This window comes from Hyaena hyaena, unplaced genomic scaffold (genome assembly GCF_003009895.1).
Source record: "Hyaena hyaena isolate Hyena2069 unplaced genomic scaffold, ASM300989v1 scaffold_357, whole genome shotgun sequence".
Lineage (NCBI taxonomy): Eukaryota > Metazoa > Chordata > Mammalia > Carnivora > Hyaenidae > Hyaena > Hyaena hyaena.
Genome location: NW_024080990.1, coordinates 1,219,498 through 1,239,883, shown reverse-complemented (window position 1 = coordinate 1,239,883; position 20,386 = coordinate 1,219,498). Strand labels below are relative to the sequence as shown.

The 20,386-nt window shown below is 37.5% G+C and overlaps 1 protein-coding gene across 2 annotated transcripts in view; it reads left to right on the top strand.

Annotated features, from left to right (window-relative positions):
- Positions 1-20,386, top strand: part of CFAP69 (cilia and flagella associated protein 69) — a 65,284-nt gene that overhangs the window by 666 nt on the left and 44,232 nt on the right. For both annotated transcript variants that reach the window (XM_039250030.1, XM_039250029.1), the window contains exons 2-5: positions 11,888-11,947; positions 13,440-13,505; positions 16,520-16,629; positions 19,140-19,216. In XM_039250030.1, the coding sequence (XP_039105961.1) occupies positions 11,888-11,947; positions 13,440-13,505; positions 16,520-16,629; positions 19,140-19,216 (313 nt within the window). The remainder of the gene's footprint in view (positions 1-11,887; positions 11,948-13,439; positions 13,506-16,519; positions 16,630-19,139; positions 19,217-20,386) is intronic.

The window sequence follows — 20,386 nt, the reverse complement described above, 5'->3', positions numbered from 1 at the left end:
GCATGGATTTAATGAGCATTTTGTTTGCAATGGGCCTGTACGCAGATACCTGTTAGCAAGTGATGTTCTTAACATAGGCGTAAATTATTTCCTATTTAAATTATCTCCCACTTTAAAACCTACACCTGGAGGGAAGGAAAATCCGTTAAAATTAGAAAGTAGCCTCATTTTCTTGTGATATTGGAAGATGGTTATGGAGTCGGAGTGAATTGAGAGAGAAGAGAATTTATATATTTTACCGTACTTGTATTTGGTTTTGAGTTTATTTTTATTATGAATACGAAATTCTTCCAAGTTGGTCTGCTGAGATATTTCACTTCGGAACCCTTGGCTGGATCTCCATTCGTGGCGTAAGTGTTCAGAAACGCCACGTCATTTGTTTCATATTAGGGCACCATTGCTCCTCCCTAGAGAGTATCGGTCAAACCCTAAAATGTGAATTCTGGGGAGGAATCCTACCCTATCTCTTCACACGGATGACGTGGGGTCACAATGGGAATTCCTGTTGAGGTTTTGCAAGTCTCAGGCTGCGTCAGGAACCCTGTCTCCTAGGTCCACATCCTAGAACCTTGGAGAGTTCCTTGGGAGTGGCCAGTTGACTGGGGGCCTCATCTTTGGGAATAAGATTGAGCTCCCTGACGACTCTCTGACATTTGCACGGTTTTAACTGCGGTGCAATAGCACTTTTGCATGAGGAGGAGCGGGTGGTAGGACTTTCAGGAGCAGCAGCTCTCCACTTCCAAGGCTGCAGGCTCAAGGATACCGCCATTCTCCCAGGCACGGGACACAACTGAGAAGCAGGTGATGGTATCTGATGGCTCTCGTTCCTTCACTCGCTGTAAAAAAAAAAAAAAAAAAAAAAAAAAAAAGGTGGAGGGGATGAGGGGCAGTGGCAAAGTTATATGAGGCAGGTAGCATGGGTTAAAAAGGAAAAAAGGAAGTACTTTTAATAGGCCGAAGCCAAAATAGTTCACAACATATCAAGTAAAGCAAAACTAGTAAACCTGTGTATATAAGTGCATATTTTCTCCCTTCCCTTTTACCTTTCTTTTTTCCCTTTTCTTTCATTATTACCCCTCCTTACAGGGCCTTAGATTCTCTTCCAGGTAGAACTCTTTTTGTATTAATTGGCGTTCTAGCTTGTTAATAAGTACTTGTAGAAGCATTAATATTTTTTAAAGTACTGGAGAAGAGCTGGGAGAAATGATCACTCAGCCTTTTTGGGTATTGTTTGTGGCTGTTTTTACAAATGAGGCCATGAGAAGTTAACTGAGAGTTACTCTGTTTCTTTACTCCGAGTGGGGTGTAGCCATCTTGCCATCATTAAAATGATAACCTTTTAGACCTCTGTCTCAGACCAGTAGAGGAAAGACTCCTAGATCTCTTGGAGCACTTGAGAGACAGTATATACTGGTAGCTATAAGTGACTTTGGAGAGTCTACCTCAGTTCTTTAAGCTATCTCCATCCTATGCTTGAAATCACAAATCGTTTACCTTTATCTATTTTCTATTTTTTAAATTATTTATTTATTTTGAGAGAGAGTATGTGTGTGAGCCTGGGCCGGGGGGGAGGGGGGGGGGCAAGAGCCAGGGGGAGAGGGAAACTGAAGCAGGTTCCATGCTATTAGGGCGGAGCCCAAGGCAGGGCTCAACCCTGAATCATGAGACCATTACCCAAGCAGAAATCAACAGTCAGATGCCTAACTGACTGAGTCACCCAGGTGCCCCAATTTCCTATTTGTTTTAGTGTTGTTCTCATTCTAAAGAATCAGAAGCCCTCTAGAGGTGCTTCTCAAACTCTAATGTGCATTTGGAAAACCTGGGGATCTTATCAAGATGCAGCTTATGATTCTGTAGGGCTGGGGAGGAGCCCCAGATTCTGCGTTTCTAACAGGTTTCCAGTTGATGCCATTGCTACTGGTTCAAGGACCTCATTTCCCATCAAAGTAGCAATACTTAGTGTATTATAGCGGCAGTAGGGTATGAACAGTGCTACAGAATTTCACAACAATTAACTCCTGGAAAGCTGTAGGAAGTAGTTTCATGTGGATTCAGATTATAAAACAAAATAATAACAATAAAACAAAATTCCAGCCCTCCCCCTACTGGGTCAGACTATGTGGTAAAAAACAAGGGATGCCAAATGGAGTTTAAAAGAACTACTTGCTCTCTTTTCCTGTCACCACAAGGCTACAGTTGATCTTGGATTAATGTCACATCGTTCTAGTCAGCACCTCTTCATCTCTTTCCAAACTGGTTTCCATAAATACCATTTTACGGTCCTCCTTCATTGCTTTAAGCCCCACGCCTCTTTGAGGATTCCACAGTGGCTTCTTATCTCTTACCTCACCACATAAATTACCCTGACCAAATCACTTAATTCTCTACACCTGTTCCCTTTTCTGTAAAGCAAGCCTGTTTGAGAGGAGTGTTCCCCAAACCCAGGTGACTATCACAGTTATATGAGGGGTTCAAAAAACTGTACCTAGCTGGGCCCTAACCCAGATCTACTGAATCATAACCCCCAATGTGGAGTCTGGTACTTTTTAAAAAGCTCTCTCAAGGGACTGGGTGGCTCAGTTGGTTAAGGATCCAATTCTTGGCCTTGGCTCAGGTCATGATGTCTCAGTTTGTGAGTTCAAGCCCCACATCAAGCTCTGCCCTGATGGTGTTGAACCTGCTTGGGATTTTCTCTCTCCTTCTCTCTGCCCCTCCTCTGCTTGTGCCTGCTCTCTCTCTCTCTCATTCTCTCTTTCTCAAAATAAATAAATATACTTAATTTAAAAAAAAAAAAAAGCTCTCAAGTGGTTTTTTTTTTTTAGCCTCAAAACCACTGAACTAGATGACATCCAAGGTCTCTGCCGTTCCTAATGTGCCTCAAGTCTACTTCTCTGCTGTGTTTTCAGGGTTTGTCAATGCATTATCTGTACTTGATCTGTACCAGATGCTCAGCTTAGTGCCACCTCCAGGAAGGCAGAATTCTTGCTGTTGTCTTTTCCTGTGGTGTCCTCATAATCTCTCAGTATTGCCCAGTAGCATCCAGCACAATACCTGGTACACAGCAGGTGATATTAAATATTTACTGAATGAATGCCCTCCCCTGTTTTCTGATTTAAACCTTACCCAACCCCCTCTAGACCCTACCTCTCCAACATAAAGTACTCTCCCAATAGGAAGCACTTTCCATTAATTTTCACCCTCACAGATCTTCTCATAAATGAATGTAGTCTTAGGTCTCAGTCACACCATTTTTCAACGAATTATCACTTGTGTTATGTTGGCAACTGTTTCATTTGTCTAAATGTTGTCTCTGCCCCCAGAATATGGGTTCCTTAAGTGTAGGAAATATATCTTAATACTTATGTGTCCTTCCCTCCTTGATTCTGAGCTCAGAGTAGAAATTAAGTCCATATAAATAACTTAAAAAACCTTTTGTGTTCCCCACTGGCCTGGTTTCTCTTTAACCGTGTTGGGTATATTTTATACCCCAGCCTAAGGTCATATGCACTTGGTGTGTCCATTGCCTGGAAGTTTTCCCTTATTTTTCATACCTCCTTCAAGACTTGGCTGAAATGTACCCTCTCTGTGAGTCTTTGTTGACCACTGCTTAAGCATCTTATTACTAGAATTCTACCTTCTTTCCTCCAAAGCATTATCGTCCTTATCCTCCTGTAATAAATTATATAACAGTGATTTTGTTTCCCCCCAAAGCATATTAATTCACTTAAAATTTTTTTTTTTATTTGTAGGGTACCTGGGTGGCTCAGTTGGTTAAATGTCTGACTTTGGCTCAGGTCATGATCTCACGGTCTTTGAGTTGTAGACCCCTGTCAGGCTCTGTGCTAACAGCTCAGAGCCTGGAGCCTGTTTCGGACTCTGTGTCTCCCTCTCTCTGCCCCTCCTCTGCTCCTGCTCTGTCTGTCTGTCTCTCTTAAAAATAAAATAAACATTAATTTTTTAAATTTGATTGTAGTTGACACATGATGTTACATAGTTTTGAGTGTAAAACATAGTGATTTGACAAGTTTGTACATTATGGTGTGCTCACCACAAGTGTAGCTACCATCTGTCACCATACAATGCTGTTACAATATCATTGATTATATTCTCTATGCTGTACCTTTCATCCCTGTGACTTACTCATTCCAGAACTGGAAGCCTGTATTTCCCACTCCTCTTCACCCATTTTCCCTATCCCTTCCCTCACCCACCTTCTCTCCACTGGAAACCATCAGTTTGTTCTCTGTATTTATCGGTCTGATTCTGTTTTTTATTTCTTGGTTTATTCATTTGATTTATTTTTTTGTTTTTGAGAGAGAGAAGAGACAGAGTATGAACAGGAGAGGCGGGAAGGGCAGAGATAAAGAGGCCGACCCAGAATCCAAAGCTGGCTTTAGCTCTGAGCTGTCAGCACAGAGCCCGACGTGGGGCTCTAACCTAAACATTGTCAGATCATGACCTGAGCTCAAGTCGGACACTTAAGTGACTGAGCCACCCACGTGCCCCTATTCATTTGTTTTTTGTTAGATTCCACATATGAATAAAATCATACGGTATTTGTCTTTTCTCAGTTTAATTTATTTCATTTAGCATAATACCCTCTAGGTCCATCCCTGTTGTCACAAATGGCATAATATCATCCTTTTTTATGGCTATGTAGTATTTCATTACATGTATATACCACATCTTCTTTATGCATTTGTCTATCCGTGGAACTTAGGTTCCTTCCGTATCTTGACTATTGTAAATAATGCTACAATAAACATAGGGGTGCATATATCTTTTCAAATTAGTGTTTTTGTTTTCTTTGGGTAAATTCCCAGTTGTGTAATTTTTTCCTTTGGTGTCTCCCATAATCTCCCAGAACTATCATATGATAGTTCTTATATTTTTAACTTTTTGAGGAACCTCCATACTGTACCAATTTCCATTCTCACCGACTGTATGAGGATTCCTTTTTCTCCACACCCTAACCAACACTTGTAATTTCTTGTCTTTTTTTTTTGGCCATTCTGACAGGTATAAGATGATCGCTCACTGTGATTTTGATTTGTATTTCTCTGATGACTAGTGATGTTGAGCATCTTTTCATGTATCTGTAGGTCATTTATATGTCTTCTTTAGAAATGTATCTATTTAGGTCCTCTGCACATTTTTAATTAGATTTTTTTGCTACTGAGTTGTAGAAGTTCTTTATATATTTTGGACATTAACCCTTTATCAGATATACCATTTGCAAATATCTTTTCCCATTCAGTAGGTTGCCTTTTTATTTTCTTGATGGTTTTCTTTGCTGTGCAAGACAAAACATATTGATACCATAGGAAAGCAGGAGATTTTATGTTTTATTCAATACCATATCCTTAGCAACTAGAACAATTTCTGACACAGTGTAGGTACTCAAAGTGTTTGTGGAATAAATAAATTGTGATTACTTGGCTTGCATAGGTATCCTGGCTGAACGTCCTTGTCCAAATTTTCTCTCCCTCTGAGAATCTCCACAGTCTTCTAGTTGATGTCCTATCCTGCTGCTGTATGTAATATTGCCATGCCTTGTGTCCTTAAAATTGCCTACCCTGGTTGTGGGTTAATTGTTAGAAATAACCTTTGTGGTCAGTTGAGAAGTCAGACAGAGGACTAAGGTGCAAAGAACCAGCACTCCTGCATCAGACGGACCTGCTAGCTAAGGTCACTAGCTATGTGACCTTAACAAGTTAGGTCTCAGGGTCCCAGTTTCACCAACTGTATATGGTAAAGTTGAAGATTACTTAAGATATAAAGTTAAAAAATGGGCATGGGGTGCCTGCCTGGCTCTGTTGATAGAGGATACAACTCTTGATCTCAGGGATGTGGTTCAAGCTCCACGTTAGGCATGGAACCTACTTAGAAAAAGAAAAAAAAAAAAAGGATAAAGTGCCAGAGACATAAAAGGATCCTTTCCCCATAACCATCTATCAAATGAGCAGGACTTCTCCCCTTTGACATGTCCCTACCCTGGTTGTGGGTTAATTGCTAGAAATAAACTTTGTGGTCCCTTTGGTAAAATGGGAAAATAAGTTTATCTTATAACTGTAAGTAAAGGTCTACTTTTCTTCAAAACAGTTTATTAAACTTGATCTTAAAATGTTTTGTTAAATATTTTTACAATTCTCCATAAACATCTTACGATGTTAACAGCAATTATTTTGATATTTACATCTGTACATCCTCTTTTGCTTCATTCTGCTGTGTGATCTCATTTACCCAAACTCTTCCTATTATTACTTTAAGTCTCTCATTTGGGAATCTCTGCCCCCCAATTTAACTTATCTCCAGCCTCAACACAGGCCTCTTTCTCCAGCCTTCCCTGTCTCAGCAAAGGGTGCCACGACTTCTGTAAGTCCTCAAGCCCAGGATCATCACCATCTTTTCTTCTCTCTGTCACCAAATCAAATCACTCCTTAAGCCCACCAGTTCTACTTCCTTGATGTTTTTCATTCCATTCCCTGTTGTCTGCCTGGGTTGCCCATACCTTAGGTATGGCCTCAATTTACAAATGTCTTCTCCCTCCTTTGCAGTTCCGCCTAGACCTTTCCGGTTCAGTCTCTACTCAGCAAACACAATTACCTTTTTATTGTTATACTCCTCTGGTTAAAGCCTGTGGAAATAAACAAAGACTGCCCTAATGAGAATAAGCAGGGACTGTTTAATATACAGAGCTTGCTATCTAGAAAGTCAGCCAGCATTACTTACATTTGGCAGAGACTCCAAGGCAGGCACGGAAGCTTTGTAGTGAAAAAAGGGAGGGCTTCTGGTATGCTCTGGTTGGAGGTTGTTGCCATGGGGAATCTGGAGGTGGGCGAGCTACAAACAGGGCATTCTTTTATTTTTTTATTTTTATTTTTTTTTTACAAATAGTTTATTGTCAAATTAGTTTCCACATAACACTCAGTGCTCATCCCCACAAGTGTCCTCCTCCATGCCCATCCCCCCTCCCACCAACATCCATCAGTCCTCAGTTTTTGTCAGCATTCAAGAGTCTCTCATGGTTTGCCTCTCTCCCTTTCCCCCACCATTTCTGCCCTTCTTCTCCCCCTTGTTCCTCCGTCAAGTTCCTCCTAATCCTCCTATACGTGCAAACATATGGTATTTGTCCTTCTCTGCCTGACTTATTTCGCTCAGCATAACACCCTCAAGGTCCATCCATGTTGCTACACATGGCCAGATTTCATTGTTTCTCATTGCCATGTAGTATTCCATGGTATAGATAAACCACATCTTCTTGATCCATTCATCTGTTGATGGACACTTAGGCTCTTTCCATGTTTTAGCTATTGTGGAGAGTGCTACTGTGAACATTGGGGTCCATGTGCTCCTATGCCTCAGCATTTCTGTATCCCTTGGGTAAATTCCTAGCAGTGCTATTGCTGGGTCATAGGGGAGTTCTATTGTTAGTTTCCTGAGGAACCTCCACACTGTTTTCCAGAGGGGCTGTACCAGTTTACATTCCCACCAACAGTGTAGGAGGGTGCCCGTTTCTCCACATCCTCGCCAGCATCTAGAGTTCTCTGATTTGCTCATTTTAGCCACTCTGACTGGTGTGAGGTGGTATCTCAGTGTGGTTTTGATTTTTATTTCCCTGATGAGGAGGGATGCTGAGCATCGTTTCATGTGTCTATTGGCTATCTGGATGTCCTCTTTGGAGAAGTGTGTGTTCATGTCTTCTGCCCATTTCTTCACTGGGTTGTTTGTTTTTCGGGCGTGTAGTTTGGTGAGTTCCTTATAGATTCTGGATATTAACCCTTTATCTGATATGTCATTTGCAACTATCTTTTCCCATTCCGTTGGTTGCCTATTAATTTTCTGGGTTGTTTCCTTGGCTGTGCAGAAGCTTTTAATCTTGATGAGGTCCCAACAGTTTATTTTTGCTCTTGATTCCCTTGCTTTTGGGGATGTGTCAAGTAAGAAGTTGCTGCGGTGGAGGTCAAGGAGGTTGTTTCCTGCTTTCTCCTCTAGGGTGTTGATAGTTTCCTGTCTCACGTTCAGGTCCTTTATCCATTTTGAGTTTATTTTTGTGCATGGTGTGAGAAAATGATCTAGTTTCATTCTTCTGCATGTTGCTGTCCATTTCTCCCAACACCATCTGTTAAAAAGGCTGTCTTTTTTCCATTGGATATTCTTTCCTGCTTTGTCAGAGATCAGTTGGCTGTATACTTTTGGGTCCACTTCTGAGTTCACAAACAGGGCATTCTATGTGATTGATTTGGGAAGCATATTTGGCTTTTTCTGGTTGGTCCTATGTAGCAGTATGAGAGGCAAAAATATAGGGAATCTGGCAGTCATTGCCAAATTCTGACTTTCTTGAGCAAATTCCTCCCGGGTTTGGTTGCTGCAGAGATTATAGGCTAGAGTTCTGTTGCCATATGTAATCTTGGCCACTGTCTGTTTATATATTTAGTCTCTCAAACCTTTCAATAGTTTCTGAAGATCTTTCGCATAGCATATGTACAAGGCCTTCTGTACAGTGGAGTTAGTAATAGTACCTACCTCATAGAAGTCAACTTGTAAATTCATGCAAAGTACAACTATACCTGGAAATAGACCTCACCATCACTGTTATGATCATCATTGTTATTATTCATGATTTGACCTCCACTTACCTAGTTAGCATCATCTGGATCCTCTGTCCTCTGCACTGTATCCTCCTCCCCATCCTCTAAATGCCTTTTCTGTTGCCTCCCAGCCTTCACATATGCTACTGACTGTCTCCACCTCTCAAACCTTCAGTTCATCTCACAGATCCTACTCTCTCTCACCTCCCCTGCAGATTACCTCCTACAGAAGCCAAACCGTGCCTTTCTGTGCTTCCAGTCTGTGTGCTTCCAGAGCACACCTGGAAGCATCCGGGAAGCAGTTTGTAGTTTGTTACCTGTATTACTTGTATCCCATACCAGACTGATAGCTACTTGAGGTCAGAGCAGTGTTGTTCCCCACATTTAGCACAGTTTCTGAAACATAGAAGCTGCTTCTAAATATTTATGGAAGAAGGAACAGGCTAAAGGAGGGAGGGAAGGAGAAATTTTAAAAATACACTGTATGCCAAGTAAGTAACCTACAGAGTAGCATGAACTAATAATGCAAAATAAATCTAAGAGGAATCTATGCTTTAACCTTTACTACTCTCTGTTTCTTAATAAAAGTTATACCTGTTCATTTGAGGAAAACAATTCTGACAATAAATGCAGGTATTAAAAATAAAATAAATGCAGGTATTAAAAAGAAAATTCTGCATTGACTTTTCATTTCAGTATGCTTCCCAACCCTCAAAGCCAATATTGCAGAAAATCTGAAAACAAAAACCTCTTTTCCAAGAGGAAAAAAGAAAACAACTGAGGTAGTGGCAGATGGCATTGAACTCAAATCTTGAGAGACAAAATTCTAGTCATTAAGTTTTTTTGGTAACAGTAAATTTAATAATTTAAACAATTTTAACAATAACATGTAACATTTTTTAAGGATAACTATAATACCAGGTAAAGATTAATATTTAGGAAATCTTTTTTGATTATTAATTTAAGTTTATTTATTTGAGAGAGACAGAGAGAGAATCTTAAGCAGTCTCCTCACTAATAGTGTGGAGCTGGATGTGGGGCTTGAACTCACAAAACATGAGACCACAACCTGAGCCAAAACCAAGAGCCAGACACTTAACTAACTGAGACATGCAGGCACCCCTGAAAATTGTTTTTGAAAGACATTGCCTGAGATCAGAATATATGACTTTGTAATTGTGAAATAAAAGAAAATTCTGGACTTAAGAGGCAATGGAATGATATCTATGTAGACATAGGGAAAAGTTTGTATTATATATTTAGAAGTCAGAAAATATAATGGTTTTAACACTAAGTGAAATTATATATTTATACATGTAAACAAAACCAGAAAGTAGTATATAAAAATAAATATATAAAAACAAAATTGTATATAAAATAGATGTATCTAGATGATTTGAATAAGTAGGATTTTCTTCCCTTTTGAATTGTTTAATATCCTCATTTTTACAAACACTTATTTTTTATTTAAAAAAATGTTTTAATGTTTGTTTATTTTTGAGAGAGAGCCCACATGAGTAGAGAAGGGACAGAAAGGGGGACAGAGGATCTCAAGTGGTCTCTGTGCTGATGCACAATGCCTCTCTCAAAATAAATTAATAAACTTAAAAAAGGTTAGAGAAAAAGAAGAAAATGTCATGCAACAAAGCATAAATCCCCAGAACTGCATTTAAAATGTGGAGATTTTTGTGTAAGTACTTAAATTTGGGATGATAGCACCCCTGTTTCCTTCTCGGCTTACCTACAAATAACTTTATATGCCATGCCCAGTCTCTGGTGCTGGGGTACCAGAAAACAAAAGTCTTTGCCTCACGTAAGCTTTGGGGCAGGTGATGTGGGGGATAAACATGCAAACCATTTTAGAACTATGATGGGAATTGTAATGGATAGGCACTTAGGGTGCAGTGGGAGCACTCAGGAAGGATATCTGTTCTAGCCTTTTCCTTCCCTTGGGGAGGCAACACCTGAGCTGAGTTTTGAAGCACTTGTGGGGTTTAACCAAGGGGAGGAAAGTAGACGAGAGGTGAGGGGCACTAATGAGTAACTGAATGATTTAGATGGGTTATGTTCAGATCTAAGTTTTATTCTTCAGACCATAGAGCAGAGGACCATGATGAAGAGTAGAAGAGTAGGGACACAGAGAACAGCAGGATACCTTCACAATTCAGTGAATAAATCAGTAAGATGACCTGCACTCAAGAAATATTTAAAATGTAAAATCCATAGAACTTGGACATTCTGTTTTCTAATGTTGATGACTAAGAATGCTGGTACCAACTGAGAAGGGGGAATACCTAGTTCAGGAAGGTGATATCCTACCTTTAGTTTAGAAGCAAGTCTTATGTATATCTGCATAGACAAACTCAGTGTAATGTGCATGCATGAGATGTGGAATATGTATATATCGGATCATTTCACTTTCCAAAGCATGGAAGTGCTGTTATTCCAGATGCTTTCTTGAGCCTTCAGGACTAATAAAATTTAAAGACTTGTAAGATTATAAGATAATACTAGAATTCAAGAGGTTTTTTAGGTTTTTTTTTAACTCCAAAATTTATTTATTCCTATAAGGTCTCGTCTGCCTTTCATTCTCCCCTATCTTTTTTTTTTTTTTCAAATAGTTTATTGTCAAATTAGTTTCCACATAACACTCAGTGCTCATCCCCANCATCGCCCCCTCCCCCCCACATCCATCAGTCCTCAGTTTTTGTCAGCATTCAAGAGTCTCTCATGGTTTGCCTCTCTCCCTTTCCCCCACCATTTCCGCCCTTCTTCTCCCGCTTGTTCCTCCGTCAAGTTCCTCCTAATCCTCCTATACGTGCAAACATATGATATTTGTCCTTCTCTGCCTGACTTATTTCGCTCAGCATAACACCCTCAAGGTCCATCCATGTCCCCTATCTTTTTTATAAATTTAAGTATAGTTGACATGTAATGTTCCATTAGTTTCAGATGTACAACATAGTCATTCCACAAGTCTATAGTTAATACTATGCCCATCACAAGTGTTGCTGCCATCTGTCACCATGCAACACTGTTAGAATACCATTCACTCTATTTCCTATGCTGTATGTACCTTTCATCCCTATGATTTATTCATTCCAGAGCTGGAAGTCTATATCTCTAACTCCCCTTCACCCATTTAGCCCAGCCCTCCATCATCCCCTTCCCCTCACTGTCTTTTTGTCATAAGATACTTTTACGTTGCCCAGGGAAAATATCATAGAAAAACAGTGTGTTTGATATGATTTCTTGATTCTCATGACACAGAATTGTAAGAGTTGTATGTTTTTTAGGGTGCTTTCAAGACCATGGACCTAAATCGTGTCATCAAACTTCTTGAAGAGACTGATAAAGTAAGCTCTGAGAGAAAGTTTCTCTACTGTATTGCTTATAAACTATGATTTCCCTGAAAGGTAATATGTATTCCACCAAAGTAAGTCTTGTTTCTTAATTTTTGTTGAAAGCATTTCAAATATTAAGTGTCTTATATTCAAGGACTGTTTAAGTTTAATATGAAGTGGTTAGGGAGGCTGGAGATGGAGATTCAATTTGGTTTTGTGGGATTGACAAATCCATGGTGGATATAAATAGAAGGTATCATAAGAGTAGAGAAAGACTCATCTAGCCTCTATTAACTGCTTGTTACCAAGCAGGATGTGGGGAACAAGGGTAGAAAAAGTGATTCATAATGTACTTTTTAAAATCTTCTGATGTGAAATCTGGATATATACACACTCAGACATATTAATAAATTAATTTTGAGAGGGGTCTTATACAAAATGGAATGGAAATAAAATTATTTCAGATCTAAGACTCAAAGTGGAGAGTTTAGACATTGGGAAGAAGGATAATAAACCCAACTACATAGAGTTCCAACTAGTTGTTAAATAAAGATAGACCAAAAATAACGTATAGAAAATACCACAGCTTCTTATGAACAGTATAAGAACTTTAAAAGGAAAATGTGATTCAGTTATGAAAACAAACACATCACTGTATGGAGGTTTTTTGGGTTTTTTTGTTTGTTTTCTTTTTTGAGTTTTGTTTTAATTTGCTGAAGATGTTTGTGTCAGTACACTGGGTATAGATAGTTTAGAGGTTTCTGCAGTCAGATTGCCAAATTTGACTCCTAATATCCCCAGTTATTAGCCAGGTGATTTTGGACAAATTAGTATTTCCACTTGAGTTTCCTATTCTGGTAAAGAGAGATAGTAACCTTCCTAAAAGGATTGTTTTAAAAATTAATTATATTATATATCAATAGTGCATAAATGGTGCATGCCATAGAAAAATGCTCAGTGAATTCAAGTATTGTTAATATTATTAATGGAAACAAATGCCACTTTTATATTAACCTAGTTTTGATTCTAGTATATGTGCTGCCGAAGCGAGCACGACCTAGTTTTGATTCTAAATTTCCTAATCAATTTAAAAAACTAATTTTGATGTTTATTCATTTTTGAGAGACAGAGTGTGAACAGGGGAGGGACACAGAGAGAGGGAGAGGGAGATACAGAATCCAAAGTAGGCTCCAGGCTCTGAATTGTCAGCCCAGAGCCCAGCCCAACACAGGGTTTGGACCCATGAACCATGAGATCATGACTTGAGCTGAAGTTAGACACTCAAATTGACTGAGCCACCAAGGCGCCCCTTCTTAATCAAATTTAAATGACACATTTATTTTTACCTTCACTGTTTCAGGAAATATTTTATAATGCTTACACTATAATATAGTAATTTAAGAATTAATAGTTTTAATTTACTTTGTTTTTATACTCAAGAACATTTTAAAAATCTCAACATTATTAACAGCACAAAAGAACTAAAATAAGTAACTTGTTTTAGGATGATTTAGAAGAAAAACAACTTAAATCTCTCAAGAAACTGGTGCAGTGTTATCAGAATGGACTTGTATCCTTTACATATATTTGTATCTGTATCTAGAGGTTTATCTAGAGGTTTGTTTCATTTATCCTGAAATGGGAGATTGTTTTTTAGAAAATGTATTCATTTCCTCTTGCTGCTATAACAAACTACCACAAATGTAGTGTCACTAAACATCTTAAAGCTTTTATCTTACAGTTCTGGAGATCAGAAGTCGAAAATCAGCCTCACTGGGCTGAAATCAGGGGTTGGCAGGCTGGTTCCTTTGGAAGGCTCTAGAAGTGAATCTCTGTCTTTGCTACTCTCAGCTTCTGAGGTGGCCGGCATTCATTGGCTCACGGCCCCTTTATCAGAGGAGCACCACTCTCCTCTTGGCTTCTGTGGTCAAATCTTTTGTGATCCTCTCCTGCTTCTCTTTCCCACATAGAAACCCTGTGATTACTTTGGGCCAACGTGGATAATCTGGGATAACATACTATCTCAAGGCTTTTAATGTAATCACATCTGAAAAGTCCCTTTGCCATGTAAGGTAACATTTGCAAGTTCTAGGAATTAGGGTATGGACATCTTTGGGCAATCCATTATTGTGTCTACCACAGAAAATATCTAACATTTTGTGTTTTTCACAGAATTATATTTTTTGTTTACCAGGAAATATAAAATTGAAGAAACAGTGTAATGCAATTAACTCTGTACAGATAATGGCAATTTTTAAAAAGTGTATTTATTTATTTTGAGAGAGAAAGAGCACAAGTTGGGGAGAGGGGCAGTGAGATGAGGAGAGAGAGAGGAAATCCCAAGGAGGCTCTGTGCTCCACATTGAGCTTGATGCAGGACTTGCTCTCATGACTGTGAGATCATGACCTGAGCCAAAAGAGTCAGAAGCTTAACAGGCACCCCAGTGGATGTAGTTAGGAGGGCCAAGTCAGTCTTGTTTCTACCAATTTACTGGATTATTTGTACTGTTGATAAACATATTAACTTCTCCACCTCTTAATAAAATGGGGATAACAGCATCTCATCAGGCAGTTAGGAAGGCTAGAAGAGATAATGTACATGCAAGTACATAACCTGCAAAACATTATATACATATAATATCCCCACTGTATATACCACCTTGATCAGAATATACGGAAACCAGTGCAACTCAAAACTGTCTGTCTTTAAGAATCAGTTTACAGTTGGGTCGTTGTTGTTATAACTGTTTTAACCTTTGCATATATTAGCTATTATAGAAGGCTTGTCACAGGAAGCTCTCGCTCCCTTTAGTTATCTTACCAGATTAGTGGCAGAGAATTCCAGAACTGGCTGTTATGTACCAGTTGGGTTTTTGTTTTTTTAATATTTATCTATTTTTGAAAGAGAGAAAGAGCACGAGTGAAGTCAAGTAGGGGTAAAGAGAGAGGACAGAGGATCCAATGCAGGTTTTGTGATGACAGCAGAGAGCCTGATGGAGCACTCAAGCCCACCAACCACGAGGTCATGACCCAAGCCAAAGTTGGATGCTTAACCAACTGAGCCACCCTGGCACCCACCAGTCGGCTTTTTTAAATAGATAAAAGGTGGGGGCGCCTGGATGGCTTAGTCAGTTAAGCGTCCGACTTTCGCTTAGGTCATGATCTCGTGGTTCGTGGGTTCGAGCCCCACGTCAGGCTCTGTGCTGACTGCCAGCTCAGAGCCTAGAGCCTATTTCAGAGTCTGTATCTCCCTCTCTCTCTGACCCTCCCCTGCTCACGCTGTCTGTCTGTCTGTCTCTCTCTCTCCTAGAAATAAATAAAAATATTTAAAAAAATAGATAAAAGGTGCTGTTACCTCAAGATTTAAAGAAGATAAATTTTGGTTTTAAACTAATACAAAAGCAAAATTTTATTTCATTAGTAGTTTCTTAATGTTCATTTTTTTCCCCTGATTCCTGCATCTTTTTTTAAATAGTTTATTGTCAAGTTGGTTTCCATATAACACCCAGTGCTCATCCCAACAAGTGCCCTCCTCCCTGCCCATCACCCACTTTCCCCTCTCCCCCAACCCCATCAACCCTCAGTTTGTTCTCCGTATTTAAGAGTCTCTTATGGTTTGCCTCCCTCTCTCTCCTTAACTATTTTTCCCCTTCCCTACCCCCATGGTCCTCTGTTAAGTTTCTCCTGTTCCACATATAAATCAAAACATATGGTATCTGTCCTTATCTTCCTGACTTATTTCACTTAGCATAACACCCCCGAGTTCAATCCACGTTGCTACAAATGGCCATATTTCACTCTTTTTCGTTGCCAAATAGTATTCCATTGTATATATAAACCACATCTTCTTGATCCATTCATCAGTTGATGGACATTTAGGCTGTTTTGAGAGAGAGACAGAGCATGAGTGGGTGAGGGACAGACAGAGAGGGAAACAACTTGAAGCAGGCTCCAGGATCCACGCTGTCAGCACAGACTCCCATGTGGGGATCACACTCACTAACCATGGGATCATGACCTGAGCTGAAGTTTGGTACTTAACTGACTGAGATGCCCAGATGCCTCTCAATTCATTAGTTTTAAATGAAATCAAATCTCAACCAACTTAGAACTTAAAATAAGAACATGCATCTGAATAATGTTAATAAAATAAAGCAAGGTAGGTTTGGGTTGCTTATTCTGGAGCAGTGTATGTTTTGTGTCTGGGTGACAGAAGATGAAGTATAAAATTGAGCCATTATTGTTTTGTATGTGTTAGTGCTTATTGCCATTGGTAGGTTACTGATCAGCTGAATCCATGGTGTAGTAGTTGGTAATCAAATTCTAAAGATGTGGTAAGAGGAGAAAATGATATTTTTAATAAGAGATTACAGAGACAAAAATTAAATAATATTCCTTAAAAATATGGTTCTAAGTTTTCTGCTTTAGACTTCAAAATTATTGTATTAAAAGTGTAAAAAAATAAAAAAAGTGTCAACCACATATACGAAATAGATGGAATTCTATACACTTTCTTGGCAGAAGTGCTATAAAGAGTATGTTAATAAAAATATTAATTGCATTTCTTAACTAAAAATATTAAAGCCCCTAAGGGATTTATCACACATATTTAAAATTCTGAATTTGTGTGCAGAAAAAATTGAAAACCAGCCCCACTTTATAGAAGCTGCATTTAACATCCTAAAATTATGTGGGTAAGTTGTTTTTATTTAACCTTATTTTACATTAGCATGCAGAATATTATTATATTTTATTTTATATTACAAAGATATGCATCATGGTACAGTGAAGTGATAAAGAACTCAAAAACTTCACTGGATCACTTGATTCCAGGTGATATTTCAGAGGTGGTCAATTTTATGTAATCTGAGATTGCTAGTCACAAGAGATTAAACTGTAAGTATATTAAAATGTTTTCAACCAACTAGACAATAAACTATATTAAAAAAATAAAATGTTTTCTCACAATAAGTTGTTCTCAAGTGAATGATAAATGTTGGATGAAAGCAAGAAATTATTATTTTTTTAGAGAATTTTTGAGAAAATTTGTGAACAATACAAGTTTGCCTAGTATTTTTTTTTCTCTGTTCAGAAAATGTGACTCTCAAAGATATATTAAGTTCTTAGTCATGTTTTATTGATTTTTCAAATTTCAATGAAGAACAAAATGTCATCAATTATTTTCAGTATACATTTCTTAAATGAAAATTAGAGGTCAGTATTATAAAATTAATATATCCTATCCTCCATACTATTGTTTCTCCAACCATTTGGGAGAAGTAGGAATATCTTCTGCTTTTTTGCTGCCACATAGCAACTAATCAATATATCCATTTTTAGGTTTCAATATAAGAGGAGCTTTCTCAAAGAAGGAATAAACCTTTCTGATGATTTAACCTTCTAAATCTAACAATTTAACTTTTTAAATAGCATGTTTCTTTTAATGTACAAATAATACTAGTAATATATATATATGGTAGTTTTAACTCTCACTTTTACTTTTAGTAGCAACAATATTTTAAAATTTTATAACTATATACATTTAATTTTTTGATATCTGAATAAAATAATCAAAACTAATTTATTGAATACCTTTACCATGCCTTACTTTTTAATACAGGCCATGAAAAATAAAGAAGCAAATTATTACTCATGTGCTTTTAAAGAACTTGAGTGTCCTAATTGGAAATTATTATAATATTGATGTGAGATTATATTGTTATTTCAAATTCTGAGGCTCTGCAAGTCCTAGAATACCAGGTTCATAAGCACTACCTTCAACAGCAATGCCCCTATGGAGCTTGACCAAAAATTGGTTCTCTGTGAAAGCTGCAACTGAATGTTTCCTTATATGATATGACAGACTTTTGAATTGCACTCTTTACTTTTCCTCTTATTTCACAACTATTCACATTGTTTAATATTTTTCTACTTTTGTAATTTCTGCTTTCATCCTGCATTTCTCCATACCTCACCCTCACATGATTCTTTTCTCAAGACATTTTTGGGAGATAAAAACATTGAAAATGAAAAAACCTAGCTTTTCTGTTTTGGCACTTTTGTTTTTCTTACTTCATCAGAAGTATAATGCATATTATTTTCATAACCTTTTGGGGGGAACTCTCCTAGCTTTATCTTCTAGGTTGTTTCCTTTAGTAGAAAATGAAGACTTTTGAGGACAAGAAGAACTAATTTTAGAGTTCTTCACTTTAAAGATCAAACAATGAACTGGATAACAATAAGTTATTGGTTTCAAATGAAAAATTCTAACGAACACTAAAAATGAACCTCTGTGGCATTTATAAAATTGTCCTTTCCATAGCTTGCCCTTGAAATATCTTTAATTTTTTCTTAGAAACCATGAATGAAAAGTCCTATACAGAGGATATATTATACTTTATATAGTAAAGGAGATTCAAATTTTGAACTCATGAAATGCCAGGAGAGTTCATATTTTGTATTTAAGAAATAACTTGTATCTCTCCTATCACATTTAGACTACTGACCTGGGTTGAATGCCCTGCCTTTATGATTTTTAAATAAATTATTTTCAAATAACTTTGGCTGTAGTAGCTGTGAAATAGAAGTCTAATATAATTAATATTTGTTAACTTGAATTCCTTAGTGTCTTAAAAAAGTTTGTTATGTTGTGAATAGTAACAAGGATCCAGTTTAGCCAGTTAATAAGGAAAATCCAGTTAATAAGGAAAAGGTTACTAACCTTTGAGAACAAATAAACCATTCATCTATCAGTTAAGAGTTTCAGAATTGTCACCAAAAAAAAAAAAAAAAAAAAAAAAGCCCCCTAAGCAGAGCAGTTTTCAAGTTATAGGTAAACCTAAGTCTGTGATTTGTATCCAACTATTCAGCGTCTTCCTAATTTTGATAGAAGTATACCTGTATTATTACTTTGCCTTCAGAGAGAAAGAGAATTCTGGAGTTTTTTATTTATAAAGTGTTGCAAGATGGCTTTCTTCACCCTTGCCTTTTATGTCCATCTCTTCATTTTTATAAACCTATTTTTTTTTGGTCACTTAGTTAGAAACACAAACATTTTTTTGATAGTTGCCAATTCTCCCAGGGCTACAGAATAGGATATTATCTTCATTGTATTCTTTAGAAGAGAAAATTTCCCCTACTTTACAAATGTTTCAATTAAGGACTTCATTAAACATAATTAATTTGTTCTTCATTCTTATTGAAGCTTACCATTTTTGAAAAAGAAAGTATCGGATGAAATAACATATGCTGACGATACTGCTAATTCAATTGCTCTTCTGGGTAAGTTAAGATTTCCTTAAGGTAGAGGGGTATAACATATGACAGGCCCTACTGATAAGAAAGAAATGTCTTATACACTAAGTTTTAGAGTCCCTCAAATGTAGGTTCTTTTCTTGTTTCTGGTTGGGAATTAATCATAGTGTGCTTGATGATAATTTTTGTATGATCCACTTAGGCATTTTATAATACCAACAAGGTTCTGTGTTCCTTAATTTAAGGACTGGCAGATGCTTATTTGTCTTGATGTTATTTAGTTTGTTGAAATCTTTAACTTTTTTTTGTAAATCAGACATACATCTTCCTCTTAATAATCACAAAAATGTTTTCAACATTAAACTCTCATAATTGCTAGTCAAATTGATTGCTAGAATCATTGGAATCCAAATTGTTCATTAAATAATCTAAAATTTTATATAAAATCATAAAATGGTGAGACATTCTTTTATATGTAAATATAATAAATCCTTTCATTAGTCTTCTATGGTAGATTCTGGGAGAAATTAGTATGGCCTAGAATGGGGTAAAGGTGTCAAGGAAATTAGAATAAATGTGGGGAGTTAGATAAGATGACCTTAAGGAGCAGGCAGGCTGGAACTAATAGGAAACTTGAATTCTGTGAATCTCTACCATCAGAGGAAATTTACAATGGAAGCCAACCCAAAAGAGGACATGATAACATTAGTAGATAAAAGATGTAGGTTTGAGGGCACCTGCGTGGCTCAGTCAGTTAAGCATCAGACTCATGATTTCAGCTCAGGTCATGATCTCATGGTTCATGGGATTGAGCCCAAGCACTGAGACTGCTTGAGGTTCTCTCTTTCCCTATGTCTTTGCCCCTCTCCCTTTCTCTCTTCTTTCTCTCAAAATAAATAAATATACATTTTTTAAAAAAGATGCAAGTTTGGAAGATAAGATTAAAAATGCCTCTATTGTCCTTTATTATTTTTAAATGTTGCCTCCATAAGCGTGTTGGCAGGCATTTGTATAATAAATACATGGCTCTTTCTTACTGTGTCAGTCTGCTCTTGGCTGAATAACTGCTTGCCTGCCTGTAGAAGAGTGAAGGAAGTATGAACTCTTAGTTTAAAATGAGCTCCCTTTACTGATTTTTGACTGCAAACACTACTGTCTTGTCCCTTATTTTTTTTAATTTCTGGAAACATGAGTTTT